This window comes from Toxotes jaculatrix, chromosome 19 (genome assembly GCF_017976425.1).
Source record: "Toxotes jaculatrix isolate fToxJac2 chromosome 19, fToxJac2.pri, whole genome shotgun sequence".
Taxonomy (NCBI): Eukaryota; Metazoa; Chordata; class Actinopteri; family Toxotidae; genus Toxotes; species Toxotes jaculatrix.
Window position 1 is genome coordinate 2764909 of NC_054412.1, and position 19715 is coordinate 2784623.

A 19715-nucleotide genomic window follows, 5' to 3' on the forward strand; every position below is an offset into this window, starting at 1 on the left:
AATATTATAGAACTACATTATTAAATTATTAAAGAGTTTTCCTTTAACACAACCTAAAGAGACTCAAAGTGTTTTCATAAAGAAACAGACATTTAAAAGGTGTTTCCCCGAACAGGCCTGGTTACTGTGGTAACAGCATGTGTGGCTACTTGTCAAGCTGCTGTATTTACAGTGCAACCAAGAAAACTGACGCTGTTTTAATTTTGTAACCGCTCGTCAAAAATACTTTCATCCTGCACACAAGACGAGTCATTGTAAAAGGAGCTGGTTTGAGGCCTGCACCCACTGTCCTGATGATTTCATTCACATTTTAAGGATTGTAATTTCAACCAGAGCATTTTAAAATGAAGACGATCTTCACCCTCCCATCAGCTCACATCCCTTCACCCCATCGGTTCCTTTGTTTCAGGAAACTGAACTTCTTTTATTCTATTATGAATACATTCACGTTTCCCACATGTGTGCTTGATACAGAACAAGGTGGAAAATCTGCCAGATCATTTCAGGTCTTATTTTAAAACTAATTCACAGTTTCAGTCACAGAGCATGAACATCCTGGAAGCAGAGGTCACTTTTCAGTCAGATGAAGTCCTAACTCACAGAACTCTTCCTCTTAAAATCTCTGTTTGATAATCTTTTTTTTCCCCATCCACCTGAGGGTCAAGGATCTACATCTCTCCCTGCACATTAATTTTTGTTGTAATTTGTGCAAACAAACAAACAAACAAACAAACAAACAAACAAACAAACAAACAAACAAACAAACAAACAAACAAACAAACAAACAAACAAACACAGATATATAATAGGAGAACTGTAAAAACCCTGGGAAGATGGCCTGTGTTTACTGCGTGACTACAACTGTTAGCTATCCACTGTTTAATGTATAGTTAACTTGTCCTTAACAACTTTAAATTCATTTAACCCTCCTGTGTGACTCTAACATTTATTGCATGTTATTCTGATTTCTGTTTATGTTTGTGGGAAAAAAGAGAGACAATCCTGGTGATTTGCTGTTTAACCGTGGTGCTGTTTGCGACACAGCCACTGGGTGGCATAAAGGGCAGAGATTCTCTGAGAAGTTTACCCAGAGAGCAGTTCACCGAGTGACATTCAAAGACATCTTTGACCTTAGACACTGTGATTATTTATAAATTATGTTATGTAACCTTGGTAGCCCCCTTTAAGCATGCTTAGAGAATTTGTTTTGCTCAGGTCAGGTTCATTCAGTGATTGCACAATTCTTATGCCGTCTCTGTTTAACTTCATTAAACAGTAACATGTTGTTTCCACTGTTTTTAACGGGTTTTTTTGGACTTCAGCTCAAAGATCACCCCGGTTAGTGAAGTCTGTCAGAATCTCTACAGCAGACCACTGGCCTTTTCCTCCGGACTATGATGTACTGAAAACAAAACTTCATCCAAAGTGTAAAACCTCAGACACAGAGATTTGAGTCTTGGATCACAGCGGTAATGACGACCTTTGATGACCTCCTGGAGGAGGCTGGGACTTTTGGCCGCTGTCAGAAGCGTATCTTCGCCCTGCTCTGTCTGCTGTCAGTGCTTTTTTCAGGTGTGTACGTCGGCATCGTCTTCCAGGGTTTCACCCCGGATCACTGGTGCCGGGACTCTGCGGTGGTGGAGAGGAGGCAGGCGTGCGGCTGGAGCCTGGCAGACAGTCGCAGGCTGACGGTGCCTCTGGTCAACAGCTCTGGAGTCCTGCAGCAGAGCAGCTGTGAGCAGTACGACGTGGACTGGAACAGAACAGGACTCACCTGTGACACACAGGACCTGGACCTCAGTGGAGTCCCAGTCTCCACATGCAAGGTGAGACCTCTGACACTGTTTGTTGTTGGATCATTTGGTTTTGGAGCTGAATTCACAGAAATCTAGCTGACAGCTTCTAAAGCCACAAAATTCAAACACTGGGTAGATGTAGAGACAGAGACAACATTGTGAGTGTATGCTCTGTAGATATGGACGTGTGTCTGTCAGCGAAGGAGCTTTAGGTGTCGTTAGGAGGAATCCTTCTTAAGTCTGATGTGTTTTGATGAGCAGATTTGTGCTGTTACCATCTGTATTAAATGCAGTGCTTGTTCTGGTCTTTAAGGATGCCTGGGAGTATGAGTATGAAGGGAGGAAGTCCTTTGTCACAGAGGTGAGAAGAGAAATTTGATGCATTTGTTCACTCACTGCAACAACATAATCCACGAAATGTTCTCAGTGCTGCTCAGCTGTCAAATCACTGTCCCACATCTTCTGAACTGGAACCACAGTAACATTAAGTACAGGAATATTTCACTGTACAAACATGAAGTTATTCTGTATGTAGACATGTGACCTTTTTTCCCTTTGCTCTAAGTTTGACCTGGTGTGTTCAGATGGATGGTTGGTGGACATGTTCCAGTCCACTCTCAACGTGGGCTTCCTCGCTGGCAGCTTCGCTTTTGGCTACCTCGCTGACAGGTGGGGTCTTACACTCGTTTATAACCAGCCTCATCTTGATTTCTGCCACGGTTGTCATCATGCAGACTTGTTGTATCTGACAATAACCCGACCCTTAGCCAGTTACACCTTCATCAGTGGTATCTGTATTTTACAGAGAGAGAACTTTGGTCATCGACGGTCAGTTTGCCTCAGACCTCTTGTCTCCCGTCTTGATGCATGTTTTCTTTGTGTCTGCAGGTTTGGCAGGAAGATGAGTTTCCTGATGTCCAACATCCTGAATGTGATCTCAGGGATTGTGGTGGCTGTGGCTCCAAACTACATCACCATCCTGGTGTTCAGGACCCTCTTGGGCTTTGGAGTCAAAGGAGGCTGGATGGCCTGCTATGTGCTGAGTAATGATGACTTGATTTTCTTCTTCTGTGTCTTACTAATTAAATATTCAGGATCTACGGAGCGTAAAACTTTGTGCTCTGCTTTGGTGCAAACACTCCAAAGGTCCGTTACACAAAGACTGACTTCAACATGAACTAATTAGATTTCAGAGTCATTGAAATTCATCTGTTGCACAAAGCTGTCCAGTCCTTGACTGTTTTACACAGGACTGATTTGCCATTTTCGTGTGAATTGCAGCTTTATTGTTTGCTGTTTCCTAAAAACATGGCTGACCAAGTAACAATCAGATCTGTAACATTTCCAACACATTACTGTGGTCTCACCACTTAACTGCCCAACCTTAGCCATTTATTAACCAAACTCCAGTTTGTGCATGTGCACGGATAATGCCTGAATAAGCAACTGAAAAACGTTGGCAGTGAACATTTCACAGAATGGTACAAATATCACATATACAGTAACAAAACTGGTCACGCAAAAGAGCTGCACGATTTGTATGAGATGCAGTTGAGAAAGTGTGAAATTAATGTTTGACTTGTGTTGGTGGAATTCCTGCTAGCCATTGATAGAGTTCAGTTAAGGTAATATAGATTTTTTTTTTAATGTCCTTCTTGCAGGTTCATTTTGTTCTAGTGAATCACACTTGGTTAAAATATTTTCCTCTCAGTGACAGAGATTGTTGGAGTGGAGTACAGACGAACAGTGGGCATACTGTACCAGATGATCTTCAGTGTCGGTGTCCTCATCCTCCCTCTGCTCGCCTACTTCATCACCGACTGGCGCTGGCTGCAGGTCACCTTCACCGTACCCTACGTCCTCTTCCTGTCCTACTACTGGTGAGATGGTGATGCTTTGCACCAAGAAACACCTCAGATACCAGCAGATGTGTTGGTGAATAGCAGCTGGCCAATGAGATTTTTGTGTTTGTAAAAAGAAAAATGTCTGTGTGGTTTTGTTTGCCAGGTTCATCCCAGAATCTCCGAGATGGCTCATCTCCCAGAAAAATTCCGCCAAAGCTCTGGAGATCACTCAGGCTATGGCCAAGGAGAACAAGATGAAACTCACCACGAACTTTGAGGTAGATTGATTCAACAGTTGACATCATCGCCTGCTGAAAGGAAACGTGTTGAAATCAGTCTCTAAGTTACCGTCACAATCCCCAACTGGGTCATGGTTTCTGCTTTCAGACACTGACTGCTGATGATGATGGGGGCGACTCCCCCTCCGCCTCTTTGCTGGACCTGATCAGAACTCCAAATATGAGGAAACACACTTTGATACTCATGTTCAACTGGTGAAACTCACTAAAGATCAACTGATGCGTGGGCCAAACTGAAGTCCAAGTGTCGTAGATACTGAGTCCTCCTATACCTCTGCAGGTTCACCAGTGCTGTGGTGTATCAGGGCCTCATCATGCGGGTGGGGATCGCAGGAGGAAACGTCTACATCGACTTCTTCATCTCCGGCCTGGTGGAGTTCCCCGCTGCCTTCCTCATCCTCTTCACCATCGAACGCATTGGCCGACGTCTTCCCTTCGCCACCGCCAACATCATAGCTGGAGCCTCCTGCTTAATCACGGCCTTCATTCCTGACAGTGAGAAGAACTCGTTATTCTGAGAAAATCCCACTAACAAAGTTCAGCAAATGATTGTAACTAATTATGTCCCTCTGACGAAATGTATGTCTACATTTAGGCCCAAATGCTCTGTTTCATGAATAGAGAATCTAGACTGTAGATTTTCTAAATATGCACACTGTCCTGTTAATGTGCCTTTATCTCTGGGCCTCAGGTATGTTCTGGTTTAAGACGGTGGTGGCCTGCATCGGTCGGCTGGGGATCACCATGGCCTTTGAGATGGTGGTGTTTGTTAACACTGAGCTCTACCCAACGTTTGTCAGGTGCGGTCAGCTTGAACATCTCTACTGAAATACACAGAGTGTTTGTAAATGCTATTCACAGTTTTTAACTGAATACAGGAACCTGGGAGTGTCAGTTTGTTCGACTCTGTGCGATGTTGGCGGCATCGTATCTCCGTTCCTGCTCTACAGGCTGGCCGTCATCTGGCAGGAGCTGCCGCTCATCATCTTCGGCGAGTGAAGCTTTTATTTTGTAGTAGCACTGAGATGTATCTATAACGGATTCAGTGTTTTAAATCCTCACATTGTGTTTCATTCAGGGGCGGTTGCTCTCATAGCTGGAGGTTTGGTGCTGTTGCTGCCTGAAACCAGAGGAGTTCCTCTCCCTGAGACTATTGATGAGATCGAATTTCCTAACAGGTGAGATATTCCTCCAAAAAGCTGAATGAAATTCATCACACAGTATTATTTATTCTCATTGTTACTCATCAGTGGTGGACAAAGTTTTCAGATGTTTCATTTATTTTTATTTACAGTGAAGCCACAATACAAAAAAAAAGTAAAAGTCTATTTTTTTTTATCAGCAAAATACTTTTAAAGCAGACTGGCCTCTTTCAGAGAGATAGATTATTATGTGTATTATATTATTGGATTATTATTAATGATGTGTTAACATGTAGACAACCATTATATTATGGTTTAGTCAAGGTGAAAATAATTTTATTTACTTATATTTTATAGCAACACATTAAATAAGGTGATAATACTATTTGGCAAAACATATTCTAGCAATAAATTATAGGTAAATAACTGATGCTAAGTTCTGGAGTAACAGTACACATTACATGTCATCTACATATATCTCAAGATTTAAATCAAAATGTTATCTACAGGAATTAATGCAGGACGTGTTTTCTGTTTGCTATTAACACCATATATTTGTTTCTGCCTCCAGGAAAAAGGAGAATCCACTGGAGAACCAACAAACGAAGAAGCTTTTAAAATCAGACCTGACAAGCAACAAGGAAACAACGAGCGTGTGATTGTGAGCATGCATGTGTGAGTAGGTAGATTTTACTTATGACACAATATGTTGACTCTTTTCTTTACAACAAGGAAGTAGGTTTTTAAAAAAAATGCATTTTATAGAGAGTGACTTCCACATGCCCTTTGTATAAAGTTTTATTTTTCAGCTCTCACAGGAAACACACCTTTGCATCCTAAAACCAGGACTATGCTCTGCTCATTGTGTTCTAATGTGCCTAACTGTACCTCAGGGACAGAGACACATAATGTTAACATCAGAAATTTCCAGACGACAAATTTAAGTAATCACAATGGAGCAAAACAGTATATACATGTTAAAGTATCTTCCAAAAGCAAAATGAACAACTTTCTGTGCGACTTGTCACATTTGAAGCTGTTAGTTCAGTGTGGGGAGTTTTTAACCGGTTGCAATGGTTCTCTCGATCCAGTCGATAAACTTAGAGACACGAGCGTAGACGCCGGGTTTCATGGCCTGGGCGCAGCCTAAGCCCCAGGACGTCACACCTTGCAGGACATACCCATTCTGAGAATAGCACACCAGAGGACCACCGCTGTCACCCTGCAGGGAGACATGTACAGCAGCAGAATGTATTTTACAACTTACAACTCACACATTCAGTGCATTAGGTGGTTTTCAGTTCAACTGCTGCCAAAGCACCATTAAAGAACGTTTTTACTTCTATTACTGAATGCACAACGCTGTAGTTTTATAAAAAATTTCCTCCAGTTTCCATAGATTTTGAGTGTCAGTACCTGGCAGCTGTCTGTTCCTCCCTCAATGTTTCCAGCACACATCTCGTGGTCTCTGACTCTGCCGTTCAGATAGGACGGACGATTACAGATCTTGTTCTCGATCACAGGGAAACCAGCTTCCTTCAGGGTGCCATCACCTCCCGTACCTGCAACACACCTTCCTGCAGTTATCCACCCATCCATCCTCCTCATCATCATCATTCACACGTCATTGTCATTACAGGATTCCCCTCAACTGGGAAACCGTGAGAGGCGTTGTATCACAGTTTGGACAATTCAGAGAACTATTCAGTTGTGTTATTTTACTGGAATAAAGATGTTTTTACCAACTCTACACATTCACTGTATTAGATCCAGTCTGTTAGTGTGTATTAAATATTCTGTTACACTGAGGGATATTTAACTTCTAAAGATCTCGTTTAAATGTGCACTCCCTGATTTTTAGGTTGCTGTTCTTTTATTTAACTCTTTAATTTAAAAATAAAAAAATGTGATGAATTATGTAAATTTTATCTTAAATATGGGCTCACTACTGATTATTAGGATGAAAGAATCAATAATTTCTGGTTTTCCTGACCTTTGGAACTTCATAGTCCACTACGTTGATACCAGTTTTTGCCTCAAAAAATCTGTTGAACGATTTAAAGATTAATTTGATGTTTTAAACTTGATTTTGGTTTTGTTGTTCTATCATAGCAGCGGAACAAATAAGTTTTCTTTCAGACTTTTAGCAATAAAATTCATTATATTCTAAACATGGCAGATTAATTTTTACGCAAAGTAAGGACCTCACTAACATAAAGCTTTTCATTTTCTGAGTGAGGATCATTCTAAATGTTCTCACTTTCCTAAAATGACCTCCCCGCCACAGTTTAAACTCACACTGGTCCCCACAAAGATCGCCGCACAAGAGTAAACGCAAACACATACACATACATACACATGACGTACTTTACCTTGAGTTTCTCCCCATCCTGTAACATAACACTCTGTTCCACTGGGAACAATATAGTCCTTCTCTGGCAGACAAACTGGCAGGACTTTGTCATTTATTATTGCAGGTCTGAAAACACACAAATTATACACACATAGGAATATTAGTTGGCAGTGGAAGGGCTTCTACTAATACTGATTATTTTATATACTGATTAATACTTTAAGCTTTAAAACATCAAACATAATGACAAATACAAATCTCAAACTGATGTCCTAAAACTGCCTAATTACAGTTGCTAAGCTATGATGTGAATGTCAGCATTAGTGCTGTATCTGCAGAAGCAATACAGGAGTGATAGTTGTACTTAGAGAACCACTGTTTTAGTATTTGAACTTGTATTAGTAGTGGTGGTTGGACGGTCAGTCCAGTTCTCACCTCTGCAGTTTGAGCAGAGCGATGTCGGCTCCGTTGGGTCCCAGCACCAGTTTATCCAGATCCCTCTCCTGTTTCGACAGCTCGTTGGCTCTCTCTGTGTGGATCCCCAGGAGAACTTTGTAGGCTGAGGGCCGCCTGGATCTGTACAGCACACAACATTTATGAACATACACACTAGATATCTGGTGGCTGTGTAATTGCAGGATTTGGTCTTGTTTTTGATAGCCTGTCTGACCTCTCCAGGCAGTGTGCAGCAGTGAGGACCCACTGAGGGTTAATCAGAGTTGCTCCACAGAAATGGACTCCTGTACTGTTAGAAAGAGACAGACAGAAATGTAAATAAGCAGTGCAGAATAAACCCTCCAGCTGAGATAATATGACCTTTTTTAGCGTCAGATATTCATTTCAAAAGTAAGAATTCACAGATAAACCCTTTCTGAATACCACACCATAACCAAAATACTGGATATTTTTAGCCCCAGCTTCGGCCTCTCACTGATTAGCTTACATCCAGGTTACAGAGGAATAACCATCAGTTTCTTTAAAAGATAATTAATCTGCAAAGTTTCAAAATGTTCTGAATATAATAATAATGTTAATGATAATGATAATGTTCTTTTTTTAATCATGTAGTTCAGAGATTATATTTCATCCAGATGAGGATTTTGAAAATACTGTCAGAACAGTGGTAAATGTTTTTGAACCCAAATATCACTTTAACCTTCACATCATTTAGTTTAGTGTTGCTGCACTCACTTAGTCCGGAGACTGACTTGCCAGGGCCACGAGTGAGCTTTAGACACGCAGCCTCCAACAATGCGACCAAAACAACGCTTTGGTTTGATAACTGGCGTCCCACAGTTCAGTCCAGCTACAAAGAAAGTTCGGTCATGAATTCTCACAAGTGAAGTGAGAGGAAAAAAAAAAAACACTGAATTTGTTTGAAATTGAATTAGTTAACAAGTGTATGCCCGATATATATGACCCAAAACCCAGTGAGATTCTATTGACTATCAGTGAAATGTCATGATCACAGGCTTTCATTTCTGATTGGTTGCCAAGCTTCAAGAAGGCAGGTTTTACAAAATAAGACACATGAGAGATTTGCAGTCTGCAGGTTAATGCAGAGACCAACTTTTTTGTTCAGACTGTGATGGACAATGAATAATGATCCTCATCCCAAATATGGTTATTATTTTGTGTTAAAAATGTCAGTAAATAGTGAGTTGGTCAGTGTCTTAGTTTAATTTCTGTCTGCATGTGTTTATTAACCTAAACAAACTGAAACCAACAGAGTTCAGTCTGAGGTTGTTGGCAGGAGCAGTGGACCTGAGCGGGGCCGGCCCGACCACACAGTTGAGCCGGACGTGAAATGAGCAGAACGAGTGCTGAAGCTTTTGTGAGTTCACTGGGGCTCAGGTAAGACCAACATCTTTTTCTTGTTGCTTGGCAACCAAGGCATTTAGGGTATGCGATGGCCTGTTAGTAGCTAGGACAGCCATAAGGCCTAGCTGTAATTAAATCTCTGTGTGCTGTGACTAAGACATTTCACATTGGACAGATTTGAGATGCAGTAAGAGTGGTTAAAAAGTTAAAGAATGAATTGTAATGAGCAGTGCACACACAGTGTTCACATACCACAGTCAGGGATCTGACAGTAGTCCCATTTCTTGCTCTTGTCGGTAGTGTAGCACCATGGTCCGTTCACATCGTTATCTGGGTTTCTGCAGTTCTGACAGTGACATACAACGAGAGAATCAGTGAACTGGAGAATAAAATGACAACTCCGCCAGCTTTTAACATTTATTTCTTTTATTACATCAAGATCAAAATGTCCACACTCTGAAAGTCTACAAGTCAAAATAGATCCCAAAGGAACACACTTACATTGCCCTCCAGGCCGCTGGTGGGGTGAGTTTGTGGGGTGAAGCTGCTGTGTGTGTGAGGACTCTGAGCACTCCAGGCCTGGCAGGTCACACCCAGAGCGGTGATGGAGGTTGGGCCCCGGTAAGTTTGTCCATTTCCAACCTTACAGTCTAGCACACCAACACAACGAGAAACGAGGAGGTGAATAAAGGATTAAAAAAAACAACAACAAGCAATCTGGTAATATGACAAACACACATTTAAAAAGCTGATTTCCCACCCTCTACTGGGGTCTGGGGTACAGGCTGTTGGGTAGGTGATCCTCCTGAATCTGAAGTGCTGGTGCGGCATTTTTCCAGGTTGCAGTACTCCCAGCGGACGGTGGGGTCTGTAGTGTAACACCAGGGAGCTCGGTCTCCGTCAGGGTTCCTGCACAGATTCCTCCTGAGGTCCCTGTTGAAAGAGAAGATCTGGGACGTCAGGACGGCAGCTACGCATGACCGGGGCCGGCTGGCTAACAGTGGGCGGTAGGGCTCCGCCCTCCTTGACCCACACGAAAAACACAAGAGTTTACTTTGCCATTCCAAGTCTGAGTATCATTGTCCAATCAGCAGCCTGAATATCATTGTCCAATCAGATCGCCCCAGGCGCTCTCATAGACTTACACGTTAATTTTTTTTTTTCAAACTGTAGACCAACGTGCGCCAACGTGCTTTCGTCATACGCACTGATGAAGTCACGTGCGCATACGCGTCGCGTTCACGTTCAAGATCGACATGGCTAACATTGCAATTCAACGGAGCAACTCCGTCGTGTCATTGCGGGAATTACAACTCTGTTGTCGGAGCAATCAAGATAAATGGGCTGTCAAAGAATTAGGACCACCCAGGCCAAATTTAAATATCAAGCAGGTGTCTGCAAAGGCGGGGAAAACCTACAGCCGCGGATTTTCACCGAGCTGGTACGAGCGGAAAACGTGGCTAGCAGGTTGCGAAGTAGCTGACGCGCTGTTCTGCTAGCCCTGCCTGCTGATTCACCCGCACGGAAACACCGCCTGGACAACCACTGGTGTCGCCGACATGCACTATTATTATTATGTTATCTCTCGGAGAAGGCCTTTTGGAAGAGTTAACATCGCCACACAGTCGGATGAGAGCTACATGATAGCTGCGTGTCGTCACAACGATGAGGTGAGTAAGAACCGCCATATTCTAGGCCGCCATATTGCCTGTGTCAAATTCCGTGGAGTGTTTGAGTTAGCCTTGTGTGGCTAGGATGAAATCGAGGGGTCCAGCAACCCCGGGATTTGAAGTTTGTTTGTTATGAACAATACTGCAAATACCATTGCCTTCGTCTGCACAGATATACATGCAGTCGTTAGCCAATATGGCGGTTGTGCTATTATCAGATGTTCTGTCAGCTTGAATTTGAAAAATTAAATCTGCATTTTTAAATATGGACTGTAACTGTGGACAGTAGTTGATGCTCACGCTGTGGGGAAGTTCTCTGGTGTTTTTGAATGTCTGTGTGGACTCATTGAACTCCAGAATTGACATTTCTTCCCGCTGATGGTCTCTGATGTTATGCCACGGTAACTGGTCCCATCCCCCTCAAAACAGTCCTCCTCCTCTGGGGGGATCACTGCATCATCTGCTACAAGAGACAATAACATAAGCTAATTCACTGATGCATTTCCACATGAAGCAGGAATAAGAGATAGATTTAGAGTTCAGTAAGTCATTTTTTTCAAAATTAGGTCTCTCAGCGATGTATTTTCCTGTCTTTCAGTGTAATCTCCATCATTATTGTCATTAACATTATTATAACATGTAAGAAACTGTATTTTCCTCAACTCATTTACTTCCATTAATCACTGTTTTGTCCAGTACTTTTCGAAGGAAACACCAAATACATAAATCATCTTAGCTTACATCTGTAATACGTTTTGCTCAGTTTTTCTAAATTGTCTCAATTTAGTGTATGTTTTTTTTAAAGTGTACGTCACCATCATTGGAATCCCCACATCTTGGCACCTTGCAGTACTCCCAGCGAGTTTCAGATTCAGTGGTGTAACACCAGGGCATCCTCTCGTTGTCGGGGTTACGACAGTAGTTGTTATCGAGGCCTCTGACAGATAAATACGCAGTAACACAAACAAAGATAGAACATACCGTGTTTGCTTGGGTTTATGTGTCTGGTTCCCTGTAAGAGTTATTTTTTTCATTTGCACTTCTTTGTTTATTTGCTTTGTTTGGACCACCTGTTTGTCCCTGGTACAGGAGCTCTTACTTGCAGGGGTAGTTCTCTGGGGTGCGGTTGTGTTTGTGAGGCGTCTGAGACGACCAGCTCTGGCAGGTTTTGCCAGACTCTGTCACGGCAACCGTGCCTCGGTACGCTCCGCCTTCACCAGTGGCGCAGGTCAGCTCTGGGATGATGGTGGGAGGCTCAGATGCTGAGGACAGAGGATGAGATGGCTCAGTTGTAGAATTCACAATGAGAACATGTCAACAGTATGTCGGTTATTTTTTTCTGAACAAAGTTTCTTGTAGTTTTGTGATTATTTTCATCATTAATAATTCCACACACTGTTGTTTTGACTAATCGATTAATACAGAGGTGTCCAAACTGTTCCACAAAGGGCCGTTTGGCTGCAAGTGTTTGTTGCAACCAATCAAGAGCACACAGTTTGACCAATCAACTGTCTGAAGACTGAGATCAGTTGATTAAGTCAAGTTGATCAGTTGATTGAGTCAAGTCTGGTGTGCTGTTGCTGATTTCACAGCAATGAAACAGACTAAGTAAAGGACTTACTGCAGCGGGGAATGGAGCAGAAGTCCCATCGTTTGGATGGGTTAGTGGTAAAGCACCAAGGTCGGGGGTCTCCATCAGGGTTTCTGCAGTAGTTTTCTTCGAGGTACTTCTCTGGAAGGCTAGAGGAAGCATTAAATAGAATTCTTTCAACTTCTAGAAAATCTGTTTAATGTATTGAATCCTGTGAAATCCTTTGTATGGTTCATTTATAAATGTGGTCTTACGCGCTGGGGTTGTAGCCGTGGTTGTGAGGTTTCTGGGAGTCCCAGCGTTGGCAGGTGAAACCATTCTCAGTAATGGATGTTTTTCCTCTGTAGTCCTCACCACTGCAGTGTATACACTCATCTGCAAGGGAACAAGCGACAGACATTTATTTATGTACCCACATTTACAACAACACAAGAAAATAGAGCCTCTAACATAACACCATCTTACAAACGTTACTATGGAGTTTGAATTATTGCAGGATTGGATTTCATTATATTGTCTGGTGCTCTTGCAATTTTGTCCACCTACGTATTTACGTATTTAGATGTATTTATAGGCCCTCAGCAGCAGGTTCCTCCCAAAACTCCCCCAAAAACCTCAGGGCTTAGGGCAAAAAGATAAAAGAAATCTCGAAAATCAAAAAGTGATTCTCCTCATCATCCTGAGATTTTTCGTATGTATGAGTCTTAGCATTATTACTAACAGACACACACAGAAAACATGAATCTTACCAGAGCAGGAGGACACATTGCAGTGCTCCCAGCGGGTGTTGGCATCTGTGGTGTAACACCAGACTCCCCCTGAGTCTCCATCAGGGTTTCTGCAAAAGTTGAACTCCAGGTCTGCTTGGGGGTGGGTCTGCGGTCTGATACTGTCCCGACAGACAGATTGATGAAAATCATATGAAAAGATATAAAGGCATACAGTGTGATGTAAAATAAGATAACTTGTGAATACGTACTTTGGTCTGTGTGGGAAATTTGCATCCCATCTCTGACATGTCTTTCCTGATTTTGTTGTGGACTTTGTTCCTCTGTAATCGGTTCCTATTCCATTTACACACTCCAGGAGGTATTCTATACAAGACAGAAAAATCCAGTATGCAATATAGGACACTGTCAATATTGCATGTTTGATCACTCAGTTAACTCTGCCTGCTAATTAAGTGGACTGCTTGTTGATTGTGTATGGTTATCAGATTTACCAGACAATTCTCTGATTCCACTGAAGTGTTGATTCAACCCCAAAATCTGAGCAGTAGTGTTTAACTTGCCGTCCCTCTCTACTGTGTTTGCAGACTCAGTCCAAACACCACTGATCATGCAACATAGGCTAAACATTAACTACAGTGTAATGAAAAAAGTAAAATTGTAAACTGGAGCAGTATGTAGACCTTTCAATAGGAGTCACAATTGAAGGCAAGTCAAAGGGACTTGCCTTGTTTTTCATATAAAACTGTGCTGATTCTGCGCAGGATCGTCTCTGTTTTAGAGTTGGCTGCTGCAGTCCAACACTCTTGATCCTTTTCAGTGTACATAAATGACCTGTGGAAACACAGCCAGTGTCAGTTTGGGATGCTGAGCCTTCAGTGTAAAAGTTAAATTGTGATGTAAGTGTAAATGTAAAACAGAAATATGTATTTTAAAAGTGTGAACTTGCCTGCATAAGAACATTGTTTCAGTGTTACATTTGGTGGCGCACTCATCCACAGTTTGTACCGAATAAGTTCGCCTGTTCCGCGGGAGGAGCCACACCCCTTGAGTTCTGACGTAGCCGTCCACGTCCTTACCACTCACTGGAATCAGAGTCATAAAAATCATTTCATCACCAAAATTCAAATGAAATCAAAAATAAATTATCGTTCACAGCATGAAGGAATGTTATCCAAGCTCAAACCTGATTTCAGGCTTGATGGTTTTTATGTGAGAAGCACAACAAAATAAATGTTTACAAAAAACAAGAACTCAGTTCTTTCTTATAAAATTGTAAAATAAACATTGAATTGTTTAAATGAAAATCCTCCCCTCAACATACATCAGAATCATTAACACAGGATAAAAATGTGTAAAAGAAAGTATTTCGGTCTAGTAATGGAAGGTTACACAGTTCTGAGTGGAAAGTCTCAACATAATAGAGAACAAAAACTATTATATTTCCAGGAAGCACATATAGAAGAGAGAAAATAACATGTTGATATTAACTGTTGATTTTCCTTCTGTAATTTAAAGTTTAATAGCTACTGATTAAAATGAATTAGTTTTATAGTCTTTACGATATTTAAAATCACAGTTGGACAGAGGCGCTAGAATCAGAAACTGTTTCTTTAAATACTGAATTTCGCGTGACAGAAGTGTGTCACCTAATCTAAGTGAAGCGATAGTGTGCCAGGAAGCCGGGGATTTCAGCCCTGAACTGTTACAGTGTCTGTGCTCTGAGGTTCATCAGTCTGTGGGTCGTGGACTTTGGATTGTGTTAGAGTATTTCACCTTACGCCTGTTCAAACCGGCACGGAAGTTGGAAGAAGTTTGTGATGAGCTGAAGGAGAAATCGGAGGTTATGTTGTTGGAGCTGACTTGGATGAAACGACATTTTGGGAAAAACACATACTTGCTTCCAGCACCTCTAATGTTCTAATTCAGATGGCGCATCTCATTTGTTTAAGTGATATAAAACCTGAAGGACAGCAGGCTAGCTGGTTCTCCTTGCTTTCCAGTCCTCATGCTAAGCTAAGCTAACCATCTCCTAGAGTGATATCAGTCTTCTGACTCTAGAATCTTACTCCAGGTCTTCAGTACATTTCAGAAATGTTTAACCATTCCCTTAAGATTTGATGTCAGACCAACTGAACAATATTAGACTTCATCCAGCACAGAGACTGAGACATGACAGGCCACTTCCATTCAGCTTCATAACTAGAGAAAATTGTGTATCAAGTAATGATGATATTAACAGTTCTGTGATTATTTCTCATAGATCTGTTGAACTGAACGCGGATGCACATAAAAACATGAATAATCTGGTAAAGATTCGGACACTCAGCAGCTCAGACTAAGAATGGCACTGTGTAACATGAGGCCTCTCTCCTGTGTAAATGTTATTTTAAATGGCTTAATTTTATCGGCAAACCTGGAGTCTTGGTTACATCCCAGTGACAGCAGTCGGCTCACTGAGCTGTTTCTTCTCCTCTGTTATTATTATTTTAGGAGTAGTGGGTGTGGGGGCAGCTTAGTGTGTATTCTCCTTTTGAGATGCTGATTTTTAAGCTCAGTTCATAACTTGTCTTTGTACTTCTGTTTTACTTTCCCTCGAAATCAAATTGTGGCTTTTTATCAGGGTACTATAACTTCTCATCAGCCTGGTTATGATAAGATTGTTCTCTGTAGTGAGTTCACCTCATACACACTGAGGACCCATCCAATACCCTTGCCAGTCTTTTACTTGGTGGTAACTGAAACAGTTGGGCCCTGGTTGCTCTTTGACTGCTCCCTCTCCCTGGCCTGCATCCCAGATGGTTCTTAAAGATCATGGCTAAACAACTCTGTGCTGCTGTGTAAGAAAACAGCCTTTTTCAAACCTTGGTCTGGTTTCAGTCACCATCACATCAGAGAAACGGCCTGTCCCAAAGCCATGAATGACCTTTGACACTGCCACCTGTTCCATTCTTGTACTGCTTTATTTGAGTGTTGCCTTTGATGTGATCGATCATGGCATTTTATTAGAAACACTGAGGAAATGGGTGAGGTATCGGGTGCTGCTCCAACTGAGTTGGATCAAATTCAGTGTTGCAGAAAAATAAGATTTTTTGTGTCCATTAACAACTATTTGTCTTTATTTGCTACAATCAAGTCCTGGGTACCTCAAGGGTCAAATGCTATTGTTGTTGTTGTTGTCAAGTGAAGGCATATATGCAACACACACAAAAAATACTGCAGGATCCAAGATTGAACCCTGTGGAACACCACAACTGACATATTCAGAGATGATGTTAAACTGTGAAATTTTATTCTGACTAAGCAAGTTAGGTTTCAGAGGTAAGATTTTAACCCCAACACATACACACACTCTCAGCCACGCGGGAGGTTCAGTGAAACTATGTAGTTATGTTATCCCTTTTTGTTTCAACATTACATTGTATGATATTACATTCCTCCAAGCTCATATTCATCAAAGTGCCAATTTGAGGAAAAGCAATTTAAGACCATTCAGATGTGACATACAATGCATGTTAATGTTTTTAGGTGCATGCAGACTTGTCTCTTGTTTTCACAGTGAAGTAAATCACTGTCTCATCATAATTTCTTATGTGGAAATGATATAATTACAGACCTGTTCATAATTTTCATTCAAAGATGACATTATGTCTTACCAGTGCAGATCAGGGCTCCCAGGAGGAAAGCTGCTTTGTACAGGTCCATGGTGAGGCTCCTATACTAACAGCTCATAGTCAGCAAAGTCACGGAGGTACCTTCTGTTATATTATTGGGCTCCTTTGGGTGTGTTGGGAGGACAAATAGGACAGCTCACTCATTAGTCAATCATTGGCTGGACAAGGACAGCAGAAGAGCAACAGGTCAAAATCCTTGTTTATGGGAGATTGTGGGACACAAAGTGTTGCATCGTAGTATCAGTGCATGTCATCCTTTCTCTTATGTGTTGAATATCTCATTTATATTCTTCTGTACATGTACTGACCCACAGACTTCTTTAGCTGGTCTGTTGGTTTTCTGCAGCTACTGTAGATTGACTGCTCATGAGCGAGGGCCCTTTTTGGATATCATGTGACCTTTTGTGTTTTCTTATCGACATGCTGAATCTTTGTACGTCCATACTCCTGTTAATTATAGCAGAAGTCAAAGAGGAGCATCCTTAATGGTCGTAGTGTGTAATTCATTACAGACCCGATTTTCATTCTACTGGAAAACACTATGTGATCTAGATCAAATGAGATCAATATATATGGTTAATCTTCAGCTAAAAGGTACCCATGTCCTCAACTGCAAACACATGATTACAAAATATCCTACTTTAGACTGTTGTGAAACATGTTATTTGTTCACAGAGTTGTAATCATGTACAACTGTTAATGAATGAAGACAATCTAGACACTTGTTGTGCTCTGGGCTTTCTACTGTATGAAAATTACAGAGTGCTCCACTTAAAAAAAGTAAAATACATTTAGAGACCAGTGTAAGAATTTAAAGATCCCCTCCACACAGGGGACTTAAACTGGGACTATTATCCCCCACCTTGCACTGCCCTCTCCTCTAAATTAATCACCACATTCATCACTATTTGGATAATTGATTAATCATTCAAGCAGAAATGCCAAACATTACTTCGTTCCAGCTTCTCAGATGTGAGGATTTACCTCCTTTCATTGTCCTTAATCCCAGTCTTTGACTGTTGTTCAGACAACACAAGACATCTGAAGACACCACCTCTGATAATCGGTTTAGTTGGGAAATAATCAACAGATTCATCGATAATGAAAAATAATTATTAGTTGCAGACGTAGTGCAGTAAGTTTATTTACTCAAGTGCAAAGTGCAGTTTTGACTTACTTCCATATATTGGCATTGTATGATATTTCTACATGATTACATTTCAGAGGGAAATATTATACTTTTACTCCATGTATTTGATATTTATAGTTAATAATCTAAGCCACCCAGTAGTACATAAAGTCTAAAGTTTACTTTTGCTGACTTCTGTATTTAAGTACCATTTTGAATTCATGACTTTTTCTTGTAATGGAGTATTTTTAGACCACAGTATTTCTGCTTTTACACTGTATGTATGTTCTTTCACATATGTTTATGGTTAATCACCTTATGTTTTGTCTTTTTTTCAACAGTACATTAACCAGGGTGCTGTCACAGTTTAGTTCCACTGAATAAAACTGAACAAATGAGAGCCTGTGTAATCCCTAATAATGGTTTGCAGAGGGCGCTGTTGATCACCAACCTTCAGGAAAAATCTTCCATCACCTCTCCATCTTCACCTGAGTTAACGCTGGGAAGAAGACAGTGGACGCACTGGTGAAGTCGGTAAGGTATTGTCAAAGATGGGAAGCATAGCAGAGCTTTTGATGGTGATATCCACAATTACTATAAACTGTTCAGGGGGCCACAGTGATGACAGGCCATCAGGCCTGAATGCTTGACCCCTACAGTGAGGGGATCCGGGGGCTCTGAGGGACGGGTCACTGCAAATCAATATAAAGCTGTTCTGAGTGATCACTTTTATCCTGCGACGTCGTGGTTTTGTGGCTTACAAGGAGGAAGGAAATGCACTTGATATGTTTGTCAGACCTCAAGGATGCACATGCATTGTGTTAAGAAATACAAACTGTTTGCATGATTGTGTTTGTTTTGTGTTTGAAATCACTTTAAAACAACGAGCTGAAAGTCCATAAAAGTTCTGTAGAGCTGAGGGGAGCTGCAGCATCAGGTGATCATTTTCAACAAGTGATACCTGTTACATTATGCACACACACACACAGTCATTTGATCCACTGTTTTGATAAAAGCAGTGGAGTGGCTTCAATGTGACTAAAGCAAAATATGACAGAAAACTGACCCTATTGACTGTGTGGAATCTGTCTCATGGCCTACAGATATAGATTTATTTCAAAATGGTCTTTAAACTCAGATTCAACCATTTTAAACATAAAGTCATTCAAATGGACTTTTTATGGACTCTTCAGCTTAAAATATGTTTTTAAAGAAATAGTTTTACCGTTTCCTTGTGAACAGCAGATGGATTTCCAGCTATAATAACACATCTTATTGTTTCACTGAGAGACTAAGTGAATTGGTTTTGTTTTGTGTTCTTGCAAGTTGAAGGTCAGTCGCCTCCGTAAAGTGGGAGCACAACAATACTTCACACAGAGATGGCGAGTGAGAGGTGTAGGCTCTGTGGCGTCCAAGGTTTGCTGCTCAATCAATATCCCACTGACAGACCTCAATTCAGAAATGTCCCATTCTGCTTAAAAAGGGAAGAATGGCTGCTTTCTGCAGCTGCATCACTCAGGGTTTCGTGTCATTTTTCTTTGTGTGACCAAAAAAAAAATAATAATGATAATAATTCCTGTCGCACACAGTATGTTACAGCCGGATGCTTTTCTAATGTGTTTAAACGTCTTTTGTGTTTCTCTTCCTTTTTCTTTGCTCTTATCTTCT

At 41.3% G+C, this 19715-nt stretch overlaps 2 protein-coding genes across 4 annotated transcripts; one reads left to right on the top strand and one right to left on the bottom strand.

Annotated features, from left to right (window-relative positions):
* Nucleotides 1-1257: 1257 nt before the first annotated feature.
* On the top strand, nt 1258-6962 carry LOC121199568 (solute carrier family 22 member 2-like). 2 transcript variants are annotated; one of them, XM_041064381.1, is made up of 13 exons: nt 1258-1826; nt 2110-2157; nt 2362-2465; nt 2685-2839; nt 3508-3676; nt 3804-3918; nt 4028-4134; nt 4220-4434; nt 4631-4739; nt 4818-4930; nt 5018-5117; nt 5653-5760; nt 6605-6962. In XM_041064381.1, exons 1-12 carry the CDS (start codon nt 1473-1475, stop codon nt 5738-5740), a joined length of 1677 nt encoding a protein of 558 aa, XP_040920315.1. In that variant the 5' UTR covers nt 1258-1472; the 3' UTR covers nt 5741-5760; nt 6605-6962. The 2 variants fall into 2 exon arrangements, with proteins under 2 accessions (XP_040920315.1, XP_040920314.1); XM_041064380.1 differs by having other exon boundaries at nt 1259-1826; nt 5653-5756.
* plg (plasminogen) lies at nt 5867-17028 on the bottom strand. Of its 2 annotated transcripts, XM_041064378.1 has the most exons (19): nt 16901-17028; nt 14194-14329; nt 13972-14078; nt 13496-13610; nt 13266-13405; nt 12771-12891; nt 12547-12665; nt 12025-12187; nt 11741-11862; nt 11226-11385; nt 10016-10188; nt 9757-9905; nt 9508-9601; nt 8626-8740; nt 8105-8179; nt 7870-8010; nt 7454-7560; nt 6498-6643; nt 5867-6303 (listed from the first exon to the last, which is right to left on the bottom strand). In XM_041064378.1, the coding sequence occupies exons 1-19, from the start codon at nt 16947-16949 to the stop codon at nt 6142-6144; spliced, it is 2394 nt and encodes a 797-aa protein (XP_040920312.1). In that variant the 5' UTR covers nt 16950-17028; the 3' UTR covers nt 5867-6141. The 2 variants fall into 2 exon arrangements, with proteins under 2 accessions (XP_040920312.1, XP_040920313.1); XM_041064379.1 differs by lacking the exons at nt 5867-6303; nt 6498-6643 and adding an exon at nt 7066-7400 and having other exon boundaries at nt 7432-7560.
* Nucleotides 17029-19715: the final 2687 nt, after the last annotated feature.